The sequence below is a fragment of the Cyprinus carpio genome, chromosome A17 (genome assembly GCF_018340385.1).
Source record: "Cyprinus carpio isolate SPL01 chromosome A17, ASM1834038v1, whole genome shotgun sequence".
NCBI lineage: Eukaryota > Metazoa > Chordata > Actinopteri > Cypriniformes > Cyprinidae > Cyprinus > Cyprinus carpio.
In genome coordinates, this window is record NC_056588.1 from 4440720 (window position 1) to 4462190 (window position 21471).

Genomic DNA, 21471 nt, shown 5'->3' on the forward strand with positions numbered 1-21471 from the left:
ATGAAGCATTATTCCTGTATAGACTTTGAAATCTCCTAACTTTGTTACACTGGTTAATTATGTAGTATTTGGTCTCGATTCCATTGTATTTCTACACTTCAAGGCATGCCAGGCAAAACACAAGTATGAGTGAGGGCATTTCAAACCATTTCACCGAGGATCTGTTATCTTCAATATAGTTTCAATGATCTACTTTTTTTTTTTTTTTTTTCATATAAATGTATTTTGGAAATTTAAGCCCAGTTATGATTGATGTAGGTTTTTACAATACATTTAAAACTATAAATTCAAATTTTCAACCCCAAGACATCATCCAAAAGGAATACCTATCATGGTTGTAATTAACCAAACCCTGCCTTCACTAATCTAAAAGAAAGCCATAAATTTACTGGTTAATACAAGTGTTCTGTCTAAGGTTGTCTTCTATGGATTGAAACAGTGCAAGAAAGAAAAAGGAGAGAGAGAGAGCAGAACATTGGTTACAAATTCTTCAAGATATACTTTATTGAAGTAAAATGCCTTAACAGCCAGAGCACAGCCATGTCATTTATTTTTAAAACTCTGACACTCTTTGGAAAACAGTATATTGCAATGATTTTTTTTTTCTTTTTTTCAGATGGTGTTCAGTTAGTCACTGTCAAGATGTCACACTGTCAAAACTCTTCCCACATTCAAATGTTTTCTGTCAAAAAACACATCAAATAAGGGAGATATCAATACTTAAAATCTGAGAAGAATATGCACTCCCTGTTCACAGGTTTATATAATAAGAGTCCCACTGCAGAACAAGAGCGACCATTTTACATAGATATCTATATACACACACACAAAAAAAAGTTAGCATAAAAAGAACAAGGCATTTTACCCCATATTAAGATTAAATGCATTTCACACCACATTCGTGCCATCATTCATCACCCTGTTATGATATATAGGATTCTGTGCTATGTACAATGTAAACATCTGGGCTCAGAACAATCTCAAAAAGTCAATCCCATCAAGTTGCGAAGTCATTTCGCCACATAGCATCCCAAGACTTTTTAACAGTACTAAGAGATGATAATGGAAGATGGGGAAATGGAGCAAATGTATCAGTTACTCATTGTGCCCTTGTTTAAAGTTTCCCTTATGGCCAATGATTTAATCATATATGCAAGTACATTGGGAGATAAACAGAACTGCAATGCTCAAAAATGTTCAATATTAGGCCAAGTCAACATCAGTGCAGGAAATAGTCAGGGTGTGTTACAGAAAAAGAATGGTGGGTGGATTGAAAAAATAAGTTAGTCATTAATGCTTACTCGAAGTAAAAATCATCAAGCAGTACCCAGATAGAACTCTGCAAAATTCAATCTTTAAAGGTTAAAGTGCAGACCAACATTAAGGACCTGAGGAGGGTTTTCGACAGGGGAATTGGTGATTGGTTGGCAGAGTAGAAATATAAAGACCAGGCAATTTCTTTTTAGTTTCAGCAACCTGGTTGTAAGCATTATACATCAAAAGCGCACATGCTCATTGGCAACATGTAGGCACAAGAAACACACAGCCTATTCACACTAGTTACTCTCACATATACACAAGCCTCAGTAATAAAACCCACACTGCAGTTGTCTTTCTGGCACACTACAGATCCTCGTTAGTGTCCCTGCTTTTCTTATAAATTGGCATGTTGATGCTATGAAAGGCAGGGACCCAGTGGTTGTCATGAAGTCCCACATTGCAACCAGGTGTGTCTTTGTGAGATCTGCGGCAGCACATCCAGTAGCCTGGGCCATATGGTAGTGCCTGGCAGTAGGGCTTATGATGCCAACGGCAGAGTGAAACATCACCACGGTCATATCGCTTTTTGCACTGCTTGCAGGGATCATCTTTGTAGCGTGGATCACTCACCCAACGAGAGTCCGCCGGCCGTATGTCGTAACTCTCAATGATAAATTTAAAGTAATGGCAGGTGCACTTGAGGGCAGCCAGGCTCTCGGTAGGCAGCAAGCAGAAGATCTTTACAATGATGTGGTGTGGCAGGAAAGCCATGTACTGCTGAGGTTCCAAAAGCAGTTGGATCTTGAAGCGAGCTTCTAGGAATTCATGAGACACCAGGCGGCGTAATGGAATAGGCACAGGCTCCTGACTAACTAAGCAAGTCTCCCCTCCCTTGGTGTCCTCTAAGTTTGGATGATTTTGGTCACCCACAAGTCCATCCCTGCTCTCCTCTCTGAAAGACACTGAAGTGTCAACAGAAGGCTCAAGGTACTGGATGTGAGAAGGCTCTTTGTTCTGCAATCTGCTATTTGATGAAGAGGGCAGTTGCTGCTCCTTCAGAGGCTGAGAAGATGATCTGGCAAAGAACAACATGCCTGGTATCTGTTCCTCACTGCACTCTGAGCTGGCATCCTTTGGTGAGGACTGCATGGTCTCAACAGCTGTGCTAGTTTCCTGTCTTGAGATACAAGAACTTTCTTCCTCCTTGAGGCCACAGGTGTCAAGCCCACACTGCAAGGTCTCTATCGGCTCAAGGGTCTTAGGTGGGGAACTCAGTTTGTCTAAATCACGATCCAGGTGCTGTGGGACACTCTCAACTCTACAGTCCTGAGGGACAGAAGGTGACACTTGTTGTGACAGCAGCGAGTAAGGTTCTGACCCTGCCAGAAGCACACGCCCCACCTTCCTCCGTAAGCTGTTGTTTCGAGAGAGGTCTCCTCCACCTTCCCGGAGGCTTTGTCTAGTCAGGCACTGCGACTCCAACTTGGCCACCATATCCAGAACTCGAACAGACTCGCCTTCCTCCTCCTGGACCTCCAGCTTTTCTGCAACCTTGGACTGCTGCTCTGCAGGCTGAGGGATGGTTCCAACTTTAGACAGAGTGATGGTGCTGGTGCTGCGTAAGAATGGGACTTTAGAGCTCACCTGTTGGTCGCTGGCTCTTTGCTCCAAGTATGCCACCATCTCCACCACAGAAAGCGACTTTTCATCTTCTCTCTCTGTCTTGACTGCATCCTCAGCAACTCCTTTGCAAGGACTTGCGTTCTCATTGAGGGTCTCTTGTTGAGATACTTTAGGTATTTCAGTTTTTGGAGAAGATTCCATACTTTTTGACTTGTCTGGGTTTCCAGACCTTCTCCTGCGCTTAGCCACAGACCAGTCACCATCCCAGCATCCTTTGTTTTTCACAGAGACAGTCCACAGCTCTGGGGCAATGGCTTCTTTTTCTGAGGTGTTGTCAATAACACTACTGCAAGTACTTCCACACTTCTGAGATGCAAAAATGGCGATTTTCTCTTTTGTGTTTCCACGTTTAATGACAGCCCATATATCCAAAAACCCCTCTGCATCTTCTCCTTGGTAGATCCTAAATGAGCCTTCATTCTCCAAACCAGTCGAAGGTGAGAGCAGAACTAAAGAACTGGTAAATGTTGTGACAGAGGATGCTCTGCTCTTGCGAGCCGCACTAACTCTAGTTTGTACATTACTCCCACTGCTACATCGGAGGGTGTTGGTGGAGATGACACTGAGGGGACACCGGTTGGCTGTACCGTTGCCAGATGAGCCCATGAGCCCACACTCCTGGCGAATGCCCCACTCTTTCTTGAGCACTCCCTGCTGGTTGGCATGGAGGCCTCTTGTTCCATCGTGCACAGATTCCCGATGCATCTCTTTATCTTGTGGTTTGGGGTATGGCTTGATGGTGGTAAACCTAAGAAAAAGGTATAAAAGAGAGAATTTAAAAACAAATACAAGGTGTTCCACTAAAAAACTGGTTTAAAAAAAAAAAAAAAAAAAAACACTTTCACTATTCCAAGGTAACATAAGCATCTTAAAGGAATCTTTCAGTCCAGTAGAACTTCTGTCCATTCATACAAATTATACAAAGTTTGTGTTGTATGGCTTTGTAAGACTTGAAATAATATCAGTACAGTAATATCATGCGATAACTGTAACAGCTCCTATTAAACTCAAGGTTGTGGTAATTTACTGCCCTCCTGGGCAAATTCTAGGCACCTTCCTAGAGGAGCTAGATGGGCTGCTGTCCTCATTTCCAGGGGATGGCAGTCCACTTTTAGTCTTGGGCGACTTCAACATTCATCTGGACAAGCCTTATGCTACAGACTTCCATTCACTCCTTGCTTCATTTGATGTCAAACGTCTTGCCACTACAAGCACGCACAATTCAGGCAACCAATTGCAGACAACATTTTGGTAGAACCCCGTCCCCTACATATCTTCATTACATTTAAGCTACATTTTTCTACCTGTGTGCCACCAACCCCTATACCGGTTACTTGAAACCCACTTAACCGGTTAGATGAAACCCACGCTCCCTTTACCCCTCCCATCTTTCCTCTGTAGTATCCTCCTCTCTTCCCTCACCTACCCATTTCTCATGTCTGGATGTGAATCCATCAACTGACACTTCATGCTCTACTATAACCTCTTGTCTAGACTATATTTATCCTCTCTCCTCCAGGCCAGCACAGGCTGCCCCTTCTAACCCCTGGTTATCCGATGTTCTTCGTGAACATCGGACTAAACTCAGGGCAGTGAGAGAAAATGGTGCAAATCAAAAGATATGTCAGACCTGAGTATGTTTCAGTCTTTGCCTTCATCTTTCTCTGTTGAAGTCCATACTGCCAAACCTTCATATTTCCACAACAAGATCAACAGCGCTCCAGACACACGTAATCTCTTCAAAACATTCAATTCTTTCTTCTGTCCCCCTCCACCACCTCCTACCACTTCTATAACAGCTGATGATTTCGTCACATTCTTCACAGACAAAACCAGAACAATCAGTAGTCAATTCTCAACCACACACAGGACCTCAAACCAACCACACCCAGTGCTAAAACCCCCATCTTCTCCTTCTGACCCCACACTGTGGCAGTAGTATCAAAACTTCTCCTCTCCAGCCATCCTACAATATGCCCTCTAGACCCAATCCCCTCACACCTTCACAAAGCAATCTCTCCTACACTCTTACCAGCACTCACACACATCAATACATCTCTCCTCATGGGCACTTTCCCCTCTGCATTCAAGTATGCTCAGGTAACCCCACTGCTCAAAAAACCTACATTAAACACTTCGCTTATAGACAGCTACAGACGAGTCTCTCTCCTTCCATTCATAGTGAAAACCCTTGAACGAGTTGTTTTCAACCAGGTTTCATTGTTTTTCACAGAACAACAAACTGGACACTAACCAGTCAGGTTTCAGGAGTGGCCATTCAACTGTGACTGCGCTACTGTCAGTCACGGAAGCCTTGCGGATTGCAAAAACTGATTCCAAATCATCAGTTCTTATTCTGCTGGATCTATCTGCTGCTTTTGACACTAGCCATGTTTCCATTCAAAGATGCGAATTTAACATATGTGCAAAACCGAAATATCACATAAAACATTTGCGAATAAAGCACAGTTTCCATCCAACGAGTCAAAGAAAACAAAATGATTACTGATAAACTGGCACTAAATATCTCTTAAGAAAACAAGAAGCCACTGAATTTTCATACGTAATAAATTACTTTCGCTTCAGAGAGAGCAGACATAACACAATAAATGCGGTCACTGCTTTTAGAAGTGGATGCCTGCTGGATGCCACTTAGTCGTGCAAGACAATAATCATACAGAAATACTTTGATGACAAACTTTTCTCAGGCATTTCAGAACGACCAAAACAATATATAGATGCTTTGAACAAGATCATTCCGCTGGTTAAGTCAAGTTATCTTGCTCATAGCACAAAGTCACAGGACTTTTGCAATGCGCATGGTGGAATTTATTCGGTAAATGTGTTTCCATCATAGTTTATGCAAATTTTTTCTTATCGGATAAAAAGTTTATCCTACTCAGTTGTGCGCATTAGTTTTTTTTAATGAACATTTTTAGAATTAATGCGTAACTTGGCATTTCCAGACAGCGGTTTCTTTTTTTTTTTATGAGATAATCCAAAATGCACATAAATATAGGTGGATGGAAACATAGCTTCTGTCAATAATCAGATCCTCCTGTCTGCCCTCATTACTAGGCATCTCAGGGATTCCACTTCACTGGTTTGAATCCAATCTCACTGGTCTTTCAGGGTGGCCTGGGGTGGGGAGGTATCCAAAGCACATCAACTGGCCACTGGGGTTTCTCCCTCCTCTTCTCCATATACACTACATCACTGGTTCCCATCATACAGGAACATGACTTCTCCTACCATTGTTATGCTGATGACACACAGCGCTATCTCTCATTTCAACCAGATGATCCAACGGTAGCTGCACAGATCTCAGGCTGCCTGGCGGACATCTTGGCATGAATGAAAGAACATCACCTACAGCTGACCTTCAAAGACTACATTGCAAAGACTGCTCGATCTTGCAGGTTTGCATTGCACAACATCAGAAAGATCAGGCCCTTTCTAGCAGAGCATGCTGCACAACTTCTTGTCCAGGCCCTTGTCATTTCTAGGCTGGACTACAGCAATGCTCGTCTGGCTGGACTTCCATCAAGCACAATCAAACCTCTACAAATGATTCAGAATGCAGCGGCATGACTAGTCTTCAACGAGCCCAAAAGAGCCCATGTTTATCTCCTTGCACTGGCTTCCGGTTGCGGCTCGCATCAAGTTCAAGACATTGATGCCTGCATATAGAACAGCCACAAGCTCAGCACCCGCCTACTTCCACTTACTACTACAAATCTACATCCCCTCCAGAAGTGTGAGATCCGCTAATGAGCGACGCCTCATCGTACCATCACAGAGAGGCTCAAAATCACTTTCCAGAACATTCTCGTTCACCATCCCTGGCTGGTGGAATGATCTTCCCCGGAATGCTGAATCCTGACAATTTTCACGTGACAGTTGAAAACTCATCTCTTTTGATGCCACTTTACTTCATCCTCAATTAAAAAAAAACAAAAACAAAAAAACATGTCTTTCTCTATTTATTCCTTCCCTTTCTAGGTTGTACTTATTTGAACAATACCCGAAACTTGGTATTATGAGCACTTCCTGTGTCTGTTTGCCTCTTTAAAAAGAATCGCTTAAGGTATTCCCCAATTGTAAGTCGCTTAGCATAAAGACGTCTGCAAAGTGACTAAATGTAATGTAAATGTAAATATGGGACGAGTTAAATGGGATTTGAAGCCTGACAGTCCAGGTTTACTACATGCTGTCCCTGTATGGACAAAAAGCAACATATTCTGCTAAACATTCTTCAGTGTTAGCAGATCATACAGGCTTGGAAATGGATGAGGAAGTGAACTATTCCTATAAGATGCATGTCTCTAGTCAATAAAAACTAACAATACCAAAAAGTAATTTCTTTAATTGCCTACTTTATAATTTGCAACAGAGCATTCTGTTCATGCACATTAGCTCTAAAACACTAGAATAATGAAACAATAGTTTTTGTTTGGTTTGATTTTCAGCCAAGTATGGTGACCCATACTCAGTGTTCGTGCTCTTTATTTATAAAATCCGAAGTGCACACACAGAGCAGTGAACGCACACACACACTGTGAACACACACCCGGAGCAGTGGACAGCCATTTTTATGCTGCTGCGGCCCGGGGGAGCAGTTGGGGGGTTCGGTGCTTCAAGGGCACCTAAGTCATGGTATTGAAGGTGGAGAGAGAACTGTACATGCACTCCACCCACCCACAATTCCTGCCGGCCCGAGACTCGAACTCAATACTCTTTTATTGGGGAGTCTGACTATCTTTCGATTAGGGAGTGGATTCTCTAATAGTTTATAAAGGTGTTAACTTATAGAATTTGATGGTGGAAGCTTATAAGTTTTGCAGGTTCTTAGTAATGTGTTTAGCATGTGATTGTATAGCACATGCAAAATGGCATATAACTCCAGAAGAAGTATCACAGTGAGCACAAGGGCTAGCTGTTCCCTCTGACCCTTAGGCTGACATAATAGGAGCAGAGCCACCCAGGTCCAGACACAGCTGGGCTCTTACACAAGCACTCAGCTGACAAAGACCAAGCTGCCCTACAAACAAGCCTGCAGCACCGCCAATAGCAGTATCTGTGTGGGAGGACTGAACTCTCACAGACACAAGTGCATATAAGGCATTCTTCCACTGCAGATTCAGACCTGATGAAGTGGTACTGGGGATTCTCACGTGACTTAACATGGGATGGCATTTGGACAGTGTGGACAGTTATTTCAGAGCCAAAGTGAGAGTGGGAGGCGACTTGCTCACTCAAAAAGTGTGGAAGAACTTGAGCTGCAGCCATTCATTGGATAGCAAACATGTAAAGTGGCATATCCATTGACAAGTGTGAATACCAGTTGGTGCAGGGGTTCTCAACTGGTTCGGCTATTGGAACCACATTTTATCACACTGTAGAGCCCTGAATATATATATATATATATATATATATATATATATATATATATAAATAAAATGTGTGTGTGACCCTGGACCACAAAACCAGTCTTAAGTCCATGTGGTATATTTTTAGCAATAGCCAAAAAAAAAACTTTGGCAAAATTATCGATTTTTCTTTTAAGCCAAAAATCATTAGGATATTAGTTAAAGATCATGTTCCATTAAGATATTTTGTAAATTTCCTACCGTAAATATCAAAACTTAATTTTTGATTAGTAATATGCATTAAGAATTCATTTGGACAACTTCAAAGGCGATTTTTTTTTTTGCACCCTCAGATTCCAGATTTTCAAATAGTTGTATCTCGACCAAATATTGTCCTATCCTAATAAACCATACATCAATGGAAAGCTGACAAATTGACACCTAAGACTGGTTTTGTGGTCCAGGGTCACACACACACACATTTTACATAATATATATATACATATACACATACACATATATACTTTTGTAATATAATAAATAGATGCACTTATATTTGTGGTTTTGTAGTGATTTTTAAGTTGATTTTTAGAATGGTTATTGTGGTTATGGAAAAAATATTTAGAAGCACGAGGCCCAACTGGCCGGATCAGCATATTTGTTTGCACTCAGGGGAGCTTCAAAGGTTTCTACTTACAAGGTGTTTTTGCAGTGTCGAGTAATGATTAGTAGTGATATATGTTGTTTCTTTTGGTTGATTTTTAATCAGTGTTAATTAGCTGCTCAAAACACCAGAGTTTTGTTCAGTGCTGAGTTATACAAGCTCAGAATCCTCATTATCAACAAATCAACTCAGTGACAAAACCAGTGACTTGCCACCACCTACTGGCAGTTTTTATTTCATTTTTAAAATATCATAATTTAATAAATTACATTTTTATTATTTTTCTATTATTAAATAGAAAATAATATTTCTTTTTTTAAAGTAAATAATTTAATATTTATACACCCAAAATGCTATAATTTAAAAAAAAAAAAAACATTAATCTCAACATTTATTAATTTAACTGCACTCATGCCACCTCTGAGCCTCATTAAACATCTTTAAATATACCTACATGCCATTTTGTGTTCTTCTTTGCACCTCTGTAGTGCAAATTAATTTTGTTAAAACTGATTTCATTTAATTGGTAAATTATCCTTCCTAGTCTGTTTTAAATAGAAATTTTGAGAAAGCTTATAAAATTTTTGATTTTCACAAAAGATGACACTTAATAAAGTTAGAAAAAAAAAAATGTCATTACAAAAGGTAAAAAAAAAAAAAAAAAAAAAAAAAAGTAAATTAATTTGAGTCAAATAATACCTTGTAATATTGATCAGAAGGTGATCCTGAATTTATGTGCTCCTAAATTTTTTTAAATTGTAGAGCCCTGATAGAAAGATATAATTTGTTTTAAAAAAAAAAAAGTCATCAAATTTGTTTCACAAAAAAATGTGAAATACACACTAGTACTGTCTCCCTTTACTTAACACATTGATTGTAAGAATATGATTAATACTGATGAATAAACAGCCAATAAGGTAAGGCTAATCAATAGCAGTCCCAAACTTGTTTTTGTTAATACAATTTAGTTGGTATGATCCAGCACAGCCATTTAAACATATACAAAATTTGCGTGTGCAATTGTAGAATGCGAACTACGAGCGCAGTATACCGTCTGACAGGATAGTTTGTTTTTTTGACTGTACACTCCGTGACCCACTCTGAACGGTCTTGTGACCCACCAGTTGAGAAACACTGATGTGTTGTGTCCATGGAAAGCTTGCATAGACCAGCACATCTCCTTCTGTGCCAACCTTCCTTTGTGACAAACAGCAGAAGAGGCCAATCTCTAAGGTCAGAATCATTTTGTTGAGCTGGTGTCTTGGACAAAAAGTGGGACAACACAAAAGTCAAGTCAACAGTGGCTTTGATTGTCTATGGATACGGGCGCACTCACATTTCCTGGTACAACCCTGCCTCGGATTTCCTGATCTTGCAAAAATTTTTGAGCTAGCAAAGCTCAAATACAGTATATTCTCTTTAGAGGTACATAAATTCAGCAGTTGAAAATAATTTGACCAGACATAAAGGACAAGGCAGTCTGATTAAAAACATAAGCACTCAATACAGGAACTTTATGGATCAAGTTACCTAGCTTTCCCCTTTGTTCATGAAATGATAAACATCAACGGTTAAACACGTAATTTGACTTATATATTGATGGATGACAAAATACCACATAAAACAGACCAAAGAACTGTAATGATTAGCTCACAATCTCTAAAGAACTTCCCAGTTTGCAGAGGAACACACTGCAGAACCATTGCTGGACGGGAGTATGATTACCCTGGAGGCACGCCAGGTCCTATCTGGCGCTCAAATGCTGATTTTTACCCATTACACAACCTGGAAACAACATTCAGCTGCCGCCCAGCCCTTGCCCTCAACGCACCCACAACTCAGAGTTTCCTTGAGACCAGGGGCCAACTAACATGTGAGCTAATGATAATTTGAGGGCACAAAAGCACAACAGCATTAAGTAAAAAGAAAACAAATACCCACAAGTGAAAATGCAAAACATCAGAACTAGTTATGTCAAAGGATGAAGTGAGCTCATACTGGAATCAGCACACTGCTTCAGTTAACAGGAGATTTGTTTGCTCCTCTCTTCTTGTAAACGCTCAAGACTTCCTCTACAAGGGCCTGCCAGAGGACCTGTCCAACTGATGGGGATGGGGGGGAAGTGAACAAGGATGAGGTCACGATTATAAAGTCTACTTTTCTCCAATTATGTTGTAACACTCTGTTCTTCCTGAAGAAAAGGCTGAGAATCTGGGTCTGCACACACGTGTTGCCACAGTCTATAGCTCATGTATCTTAGTGAGACAAGGCAACAGAGTGGTAATTAAAGGCGAGATGGAAACAGGATCTCTCTTTTTGTGAAGCTAAACAAATGCAGAACAGCTTGTTTTTCTCCAACTCAGTATATTAAAAGCAAAACTTTCTTTTACTGACAGACATATTAGGAAGGTAAATTGTCTACATGAGCACCATGGCTCAAAGTGTGCTAACAGTTCTGCCACAGATCAACACAAAATCAATGTCAAATCTACATGGTAAATGTCTCTATAAAGTTTTGGTTATAAAAACACATTTTGTTAAGTGTCAATTTTGGCTGTCTTGTCCAAACAGATTAATAAAAAAAACACCCTGGATGGAAGGCGACATCCATCATGATGATGATGAGCAGATGAAAGAGTTTGTTGTTTTTCTGGAAATGAATAGCAGAAGCTAAAATGGATTCGTTCCATCTAAACAAATGTGAGAAAATTACCATTAAATTATCCTCAAAATGTGTGATGTCATGTATAGGCTTGAATGAAGTAAGTACTAATTACCTCCAGACTGATGGTGGATTGGAGGCTCGTAACCGTGGTTCCCGGTAAGGGGTGGGGTTGCAGTAACTGATAGTTTCACATTTCTGAGGCATTAGGCTCCTCCCTCCAGCACGAGCGATGTCTCCCAACAGAAGGGCTCAGGACTCCAGCCTCACTGCAAAACAACATTGATGGCCAAAATTAAGAAAAGTTTGTCTTTTCAACTTGTATACACATGTACAGAGTCTATATATGGAGAGTTTTGAAACATAAGACCCTTACAGTGTAGACTTACTACCAACTATAGTATTTTATAGAATAGTTAATTTATTGCAGATATGTTTTATTAGTTTGTACAGTTGGGCAGTTCTACCAGCAGTAAAAGCATCCATTAGAACAGCTGAATCTATCTACCAGGAAACATCTAAAGATCCTTTCGTGAGCACTTGACTCACTGTTTACTTTTAAAACACTTACTGTTAACCCCTCTCAGTTCTCTTTCTGTGGTCTCACAATGTCTCATGTACAACTTTGTAGTAGCTCATATTTGGTACTTTACTAATCAGTTCTGGAACCTTGCAGCACTTCTCATGTTACAGTAGCCCTAGGGTTGCAATGCTTTTGTTGTAGTATTTAGAATTTGCAAGTCACCTTTTTAACATCTGCTAAAAACAGATAGGTCATATAAATGGCAATCTGCATACATTGATTTTTTCCCATAATCCCAGCTGATTCATTGTCCATTTTAATGCCGATATAGAAGAAAACATTGATATTTTGAAATCTGGCACAAACATGTTTTCTTGCACCTGGTTTTCATGAGCTGGTTTTTGAAAGTTAGCAGCACATGTAAATGCACTCAATGACCACTTCAGGTTTTTAAAGGTTGCACTATCACTTCAGGTTTTAAAGGTTGACTAATGGCAAACAAAAACACATTCTGACACAAGTTTGCAATCTATACATTCTCTAGTACCCTGAGTATTTTGTAGTGGTAATTTTAACCACTTGCAAGGGCTATAAATGCTGTGCCTCAATAGAACATGAAACTTTACATTCCAATGAGATGGCGTGGTTATGGCTGTAATGCATTATGGGGTCTTATGGCAATTATGGAGTATTTCATGTCAAAAAGAATTAAGTCGTGGTCACAGAGGGCCAGAAAGTTTTGTCTACTGAAAGTTTAGTAAACTCTGACTTGCAAATTTGCACAAGGCATTTGAACAAAGCATCACAGATTGAACTCTTGGATAAAACTCAAATCTGCATGGTTTGCAAGTGTGAAGGGTCTGATGTAGTTGTGCATTCAAAAAGCATAGTATGACCACAGTTTAACTTAAATAGCAAATATAGTATGAATTAAGCACTTGTAAGGGTGTAATTCTAAAATAACTAGGCTATATCACAAAGACAGGCACAGAAGCCAAGGTAAGAGACAGAACATTGACTTGAGAAAGCTTTAATAACTTGAATTGGTAACAAACTGGATCACTTTTTTTTTTTTATTTTTTTAATTAATTGTTACAAAATTGGTTTTAAAGGGAAAGGAACAATTTGTTTAGAAATTGTTAAGATTATATATATATATATATATATATAAAAAAAATCAAGACTACATAAAAAAAAGCTGCAATAAGACTGTAATAGTATATCATGTCAAATGATTTTTAAAATTCTCATTCTGACGGTCAAACTACAGCTCAAATGATTATGATGGACATAATCTGGAAACAGAAATAAAACAGCATAGATAAGTGCATGTGAAGCTGAACAGAACACATGGCTCTGGATTTCTTATGCCCATTCCCTCTCCAGGGGCAAGAAAAGCAGCTAAGCAGATTGTTTTTTTAGAGGTGATTCTTCAATGGTGGGGAGATAGGTATGAAAATGGATGTTTTTGTTTTTTTAATATTTTTGTTGTTTCCATAAGCCCACAACGAAACACTGGCTAATAAAACGGACACTGGCTGAGCTCACCAGTGAGGACAAGATTACATGGTCTCAACGGAGAGACCAAAACAAAGCAGAGATAGGTTCATTTCCTCTTTCTATCCATGCGTTCCGAGTACTAGCATGTTCATGCAGCTCCTGTAGCAAATTCACAACCTGCGCATTGTCAAAAAATGATCCTTAAAACAATGACAATGTTTCTCAAACGATTGACTGTAACCATTTTAAACATACTTTAATCTTTAAGTGTCTTTTTTTTACTCACATGTATCCAAGCTATTCGACAAGTCAATGCATTGCAAATTCCTCCGCTCTGACATTTGCACAGTATTCCATTACACAGGGAAAGTATGTACACAGTCTTCGGCACAGCACGTGGTTTTATTGGTCTGACTGACACCCTCCAGAATTTCACCCAAGCAGCTGTGATTGGCCGGGACAGGAGGGCTCCACTTACAAGCACGTGTGCGCCTGTCGGAGGAAATAAACGCAGGTCCAATAAGGAGCCAATGGGCTATTCAAGATCACTGCATGCCTATAAATGGCAAAGATAATCAATACTTTTGGACCTTCTCTGAAGAACGCACACAGAGTGCAGAATCTGCATGCACACACCTCACAAACTTTACATGCAGTGATGCAAGCAAAACAAGACGTGAGACAAACACTGCCACACCGAAATATGCACACATAACTGCACAATGTACGTATGACATCCTTTAAAGACCCGATAACTTCTCATATCGCACTTCCTTTACCTGAACTTGCTCACGCTTTTCCAAAAACAATGGCACTCATGAAAAAGGAGAGGTGGGGCGGCTGCTAAGCTTACACAATGCCATTTCCAGACTGTCTAAAACAGACCAGCTGCTACAATCGCTTTCATAGATTTTTCCAGAACTCAGGCCCTATAAAAACGCAAGAACATAAATCAAAGAACCACGCACCTCTCACAGTACAAACCCAATCATTTTCAGCTGCTCTCGCAAACAGAGGAGGCTTTGAGTTGGTCGAAAGTGTCTTGGAACATTTGGTCCAAACCAAAAGTGATAAAGATGCATGTCATGTCTGCAAGGCCATGTTCAGAATTCAACTCTGAAATACCACACACTGCAAAGTATGCAATGTATACTACTAAATATTTGTTAAAAATGGTATGCAAAAAAAGTATGTATTGCGCATCGATAAGCATTTCAAACCATAGCAAGTTACTCTGAGTCACATGAGCTTACTAAACCGCATGCTTAAATTGGAGACAATCATTTTTAATTTCAAAATTACAAAACATATATACATACTATTGTTGTAAAAAAATGCTATTCATATAAATAAATATAAACTGCTTGAAAAAAATATGCTATGGGCAATCAAACCATTGACCAACAAAACAACAACCAAAACAATCAAGCTCAAACTAGTATGCATTTATGTTTCCGTCCTAAAATTTAGCCTACCTTAATACACCACAGCAGATAGAAGTTCACTTGCCACTGGTTCTTCAATACAACTTCCCCTTCTCAGAAACACTGAAGTAACTCTGTGGTTTTCTATTTCAAATCCAGCAAAAGGAGTAAATATATTTTCAATGCACTAGGCATATAGACAGAATCCACTTTTATATTTGATTTGGTTCGCATTCAGTTCAAAGCACTTGGGAGTTTTCTTTCCCATAACTGAGCTGTAGATGGGTTGTGGGGGAGCTATTGCGCAATGATTTGCCTTCTTCTCAAGTTGCCTTCCTGCACGTTCTTGAATCACAAACAAGCTTGTGATTATCTTTGCCCTCTCTGTCCACTGTTGTTTTGATTGCTGACCCAAATACATGGTTGATATACGTGCTAATGTTTAATATTTAATAAACAGCTAGCTTAGAAGTAAATAAGACATGTACGTCCAGATTGATTGAAAATGTGAAAGTATAATATAACACCAATTCTCCAAAGCAGCAATTTTAACATAAGATTATCATGAAAAATTTGTGTTTACTCCCAAACAGACTTGTGTAACTATTCAATGTTTGCATATGATATCAGAAGACTTTATCTTATAGTCCAAGAACCAACCAATGTTAACCACTCAGCAGATTGAACTCCTTTGAAAGAGGTCAACAGTAGTTCAAAACGCTACCAACAAAGACAAATCAATCTGCCTCAAAGTCCCTAATGAGGAAATCTCAACAATTACCTGTAGAGTCTCTGATTACCCAACAGCCATTGCTCTGAATTCCATATCTCAATAGAAGTTCACACATGCTCTGTAATTGCTTCTGTGGCACTTTGAGGGACTGTTCACGATATGGGTGTGTGAATGTGAAATCATCCTGTTGCCAAATACTACGCTGCTACTCTGACACCATACTAGGAATAGTTAGGTCAGGTCAACAAGCATATCAACAGCCCAACCCAATACAACCAGCCAGGATAAGCAGCATAAAAATACAGCACCAACAGACATTCATTGCATGACCTCAGACAAAACCAGGCCTTTAAACGCTCTTCACCTACTGAAACCTGATATGTTGAACACACCTTGTGCAGTCAGTTTCCAAGACAAATTTGTTGCTATTGTAACTGCTATCTGTCTTCTCTCTCGCTCTCCTATTAAATCACCCAGTGTCATAAACCTCTGTAATGAGCAGACATGTGAACACAGCCGTATGATCTCATTAAGAAGGTGTGCCAGCTACGCTAATGTTCTTAGTAGGAATCGACAGACTGTCTGCAATGAGTCCTTCCCTGTGGAATGAGAGTTTAGCATGAACAAAAAGTACTCTAAAGTGAGCTTGTGTATGATGGATAAGTAAAAAAGAAGCTGAATTTTCAGCATCATAAAACCAGTGTTTAGCGTTACATGACCCTCAGAAATCATTCTAATATGGTGCTCAAATACATTTCGTATTGTTGAAATTGGTTTGAAAATGTTTTTACTGTCCCCTTCTGATGGTTTAATGTGTTCTTGCACAAAAGTACTAGTTTCTTTTTTTATTTAGGTTTTTTTTTTTTTTTTTTTTTTTTTTTACTTTGGAATCAGAGGTCGACCGATTGATCGGTTTTGGCGATTAATAGGCACCGATAGTTGATTGCTGGAACTATCTGCAAAAATCCATGCTGTTAGTTTTTCCGGGTTCCATGTTCTTGCTGTCAGAAATCCTGCCACGCCCCAGAGAGCCATTCACACAGTTTAACATTAACAATGATTTGGGACAAATATAATGTAATTTAACGTACATAATGAATTCACCCAAGGGCTCTAAAATTGTGTATTGTGAATTTTTCAGAGAATCGTTTGTTTTTCTGTGGCTCTAATAAAGTCTTTATGCTTCATTTAAAGAGCTATAATTTAGATCATGCGTTCTCTTTCCGTTTTGCTCTCTGTTCATTCTAGACGTGAACTGCCTGTTTGCTGATAATCATCAAATGTTCTAAAATAGAATCAAATAAAGTGCGAGAGTATACATACAATATACATGAAATTTAAATTCTATGGCTTTTGTGTAGATACGAGGATGACCATATTTAAGCTTGACTGATGATATGAAACGTTAAAAATATACAATAAGTGTCCATTTGTAATAAATGTTAATAAAAGCTGCAGAGATATTGTTTGACTTAGACTTCAAGGTAACTTCCTTGTTAGTGTGTGTTAATTTCGACATTTACTAATAATTTTTTTAATGTTAAAGTTGCTTCTGTCAACATTAACTGTTAAAATAGTTAATGAACTATGAAAAATAAATGGTCAATATATAATTAATATTAATATTTTTATTCATTTACAAAGTATGACTCAGTACTTTTTTGTTAAATAGCAAAGCACTATTTTTGCTTTCTTTCAGTATCCATTTTAAAAACTGTTGGTTCATTAATTGGTATTGGCCAGTGCGGTCCAACCTAGCTGTCTGTAAAAATCAATCAGTTGACCTATTTTGAATGGTAGCGTAAATCAGTGTATGTTTCTTATTTAAAAAAAAAAAAAAATGGTAAAACTTTGAAAACCATCTACTAAAGTACTTTTCTAGGAAGGAAAAAGAGTGCCAAGTAGCACTAAATACTACTAAAATGTCAACTAAAATATGCTTAATGGTATCTAATGAAAATCACATGCTGGCAACTGTCCACTATTCAATTAAAATAATAATAATAATAATAATAATAATAATAATAAACTAAATATTTTCATTGACAAAAACAATATTGTCCGTTTCCACCAAACTAACCAAATGAGGTCATCTTGTATGCTGGATCTTGTCATTGTAAATATGGAAAGAACAGCCCAATTATTCAGTCCACCATTAGTCATTCAGGCAAGACACATTTTAAAAGTGTGTAGTTTAGTATCTCTATTGTTCACTTCTGCCCACAAATGTATTAGACCAAAAACATTATGTCAAACAAAAACAAAGAGTCGTTCAGAGGTTGACAGGAAACCTGCATGCATTAAGAGTGCATTAATAATTGTGAAAAACAAAGGCTCAGTATTTCACAAGCCGCCCAAATAATGCAGAGTTTGTCAGACACGTCGCAAAATTTTGCCACACAAATAAATTTTGCCACATTTCATGCTTGATGAAAAACACACTAAACCCCAGTTCCAATGGGGGCAATGCAATCCCAACCACACACTTTACTGCAAGACCTGCCTATATTCAAGACAAAAGCTTGTCCCAACCTGCTGGGTATTTCTTCCCTGCGAAAAGTTTGTATAAAAGCTTTCAGTGGTTTTCAGAGCGAGGTAAGGTACACCTTTCTGCTTCACACTTCCCTTTAGTTTGCCACATGACTCCAGGCCGAGAGGCCAAACTGGTTTTCTTTAGCGGGTAAGCAGTCCAGTTGTCAGACTTCCCTCGCAAAAGCTCATTGCGTTCAAACAGGTGGTGGGGCTCAATTGTGTTTTATGAAGTGCTCACTTAACTAGGTATATTCTCACTACATTTCATAAGGTAGACAGAAAAGCAACATCAAAAGAGGGCTACTGCAATTCTGCACATTTCACATTGACACCAGTTGCTTAAATCAATACTTTTCCTTGCCAAATAAACCAACCTCTTTATTGGCCTGATAACCGTTTAAACTACTCATTAGAAATGGTCCAAGACTATATGCTAGATTTCTGTGGCATAACTAAAATAACTTGTCAAAACACCAAAAACTTAATTTGTATATAATCCCTATACAATTACGGTATCCCTCTGTATCACATTAACTTGTTTAAGAGTCATTTACTGGTCAGGTTGGTGTTGGACATTCTGGGTTGTGTATTGCAAAATGTATGCTTGCTTCAAAACAACTTCACACATGTTCTGCAACTCTCCAGTTGTTCACAAAGATATGACTGAAATCTAGATTTAAAGACCGTCCAGAAGAAAAAACACTGACGCATTGACCCACCTAAAATAAAATGACCTGAAAAAGTAAATGCACATGAATATGAGATAACACTGCCTAGCTAATAACAAAAGGACAGCAGAAAATCGCTGAGACCACAAACAAAGCTACCCCACCATCACATCATCATCTGACAAATAAGCATGAGGACATTTATCACAACTTTAATGGGATGTATGGCCTGGTTTTGACATGCCGCATAACAGCTGACCAGCAAAGATAAAAGCCACTCTTTGCACTCCTGATCTGCAATTACCAAAACTGTAGAGCTTCAAAATGCTTGTTCCTCCTCCCCCATTGTGGAAAAACAAGGCTTGCAGATCAGCCCACTGTTGGTATCAACTGACCTGTTAAAAACAAGTCAGGCTTCAGATCAAATTTGGCTGCAAGCTTGACTTAAAAAAAAATAAATAAAAAAAATAAAAAAAAATTTGTATGACTGATTTTGGTAAATATCATGCTTTTAAAGTGTCTGATAATCAATATGCAAAACTGATTTTTCTGTGATGACAACAAATGCCAATAGCTTAAAACATATTTGTAAATAACTTTTATTTTGTATGAATAATGCGATTTAATAAGCAAATGAATTTACCTAATCTATCGGTCAAAATCGGTTAAATTTTTTCTGCATCCCTTGAGACTGATGTGCTGGTGTCAACACCTTGCGCAGGGACAAAGTTCAGAAGTCTAACCAAGTAGTTAAACATTACATGTTCTTTGCTACTTTAGTGTCTCACTTACCTCCAATAACTTGTCATGTTTTCTCAGGTCAGCTAATGCACATGGACACCAAGATGTGTCTGTGTTTGGGTTTAATGACAGCAGTTTGATGAGGTAGAAAGATCTCTATTAAAATCATATCCTCATAATCAGCATGTATTTGTGGTCATCTCTTCATAACAGGACTTAGGATGGGTTTATTTCAGCATGTTTGCCTAAATTCTCATTTGTTTTTAATATGAAAGTCTTCAAGAGTCACAACTTTTCAAATGTGACAATGAAAAACAACAATTTACCAAGAACCATTGTAACTCCGCACATCTGAACTAGCTTAAAACTCTCCAAAATGTAAGATACACTTTATTAAATGAATACACAATGACCTAAAACTTAAATTAAAATAAGTAACAGAGAAAATAGGAACAGGCCATTGCACCAAAAATAAGTATGGACCACAAGTTAAACATGATCTCCACTTACTTGTATCCTTTAAAAAAAATATATCGATAAAAAGTAAAAATAAATAAATAAATAAATAAATAACTCAAAATACTCAAATGTAATACTGAGACGTCTATCTTAATTAGCACTAAAGCTAACTGACAGAAACGCCATCACATACATCTGCTCTTTAAAAGAGAGAGAGAGAGAGAGAGAGAGAGAGAGAGAAAGAAGAAAAAAAATAGTACTTAAACGATTATATGCGTTTAAATAGACATGCTTAATAAATAAATAATCAAAAAATAAGTCACTTAGAGTCTATAAAAGGACGTATGTCCTGTTTTTGGGGTGTTTAAATGCTAGTTCCGCTCAGCATATGCCAAACCGAGTTAACAGGAAAAAAAAACAACAACAACACAGAATAAATGCTACATTCTCCTCACTTTAGATGCAAGTTAAAGCCATTAAAACTCAGTTAAAGCCACATATAAATGTAACTTACTTATGACTGACACGTAGGAGTAATACGCCAAACATGAGGAAATAGAAGATTTAAAAACTGACCTGAGCAAAAATAGAATAAAAGTCGAAATGGAGAAGTGCTAATGGGAGAAACTCTTCGTCGCCTTGTTCTTCTGTCTTTACTGTGGTCAGTTCATCTCATCTTGTCATAATTTTTAAGTCGTGAGTCCTTCTGGACTCAATGCCTCATGTCTGCCTGCTTGTGCGCGTGCGTGTGTGCGTGATCAGAACAGGTGAGCGCGCAGCGGGCACTGTCTTATATATTGGGAGCACGCGCATAAAGACTCGCGAGCGAGCGTGCACGAATCCACCCAGTACAGAAATATAGAGCTTGTTATGGGCAAGTGTAGGTTTTTAAATTGCATACATTTTTTGAAGCTATTGCTATTGTGTCCAATAGGATGATTTGATGAATTTAATGATTTTTATATATAGAAATAGAAACCCAAAAGTGTGAAATAAAAAAAGGTTTTATACTCTGTTTTATATGCTTATTATTATTGCACTGATTTGTGCTTCTGTTTCTGTTACATAAGTAATTAAACACAAACACTTCAACTGCAAAAATCTTTAAAATCCCCCTATTTGACAGATAAGTTACAATATTTGAGGAATCTCACATTTTCTGATAGAACATAAAATCTAAACAAAAATACACTATATATAATTAACATGAGGCATTTGAATATACTATAATATGAGTGGATTAAGATAGCTTT

At 38.4% G+C, this 21471-nt stretch overlaps 1 protein-coding gene across 4 annotated transcripts; it reads right to left on the reverse strand.

The window, feature by feature from the left end:
• Window positions 1–475: 475 nt before the first annotated feature.
• On the reverse strand, window positions 476–20998 carry LOC109099640 (F-box only protein 34-like). 4 transcript variants are annotated; one of them, XM_042773607.1, is made up of 4 exons: window positions 20795–20998; window positions 11754–11907; window positions 2905–3691; window positions 476–2832 (listed from the first exon to the last, which is right to left on the reverse strand). In XM_042773607.1, the coding sequence occupies exons 2-4, from the start codon at window positions 11843–11845 to the stop codon at window positions 1624–1626; spliced, it is 2088 nt and encodes a 695-aa protein (XP_042629541.1). In that variant the 5' UTR covers window positions 11846–11907; window positions 20795–20998; the 3' UTR covers window positions 476–1623. The 4 variants fall into 4 exon arrangements, with proteins under 4 accessions (XP_042629541.1, XP_018968706.2, XP_042629540.1 ...); XM_019113161.2 differs by having other exon boundaries at window positions 476–3691; XM_042773606.1 differs by having other exon boundaries at window positions 476–3691; window positions 20733–20998.
• Window positions 20999–21471: the final 473 nt, after the last annotated feature.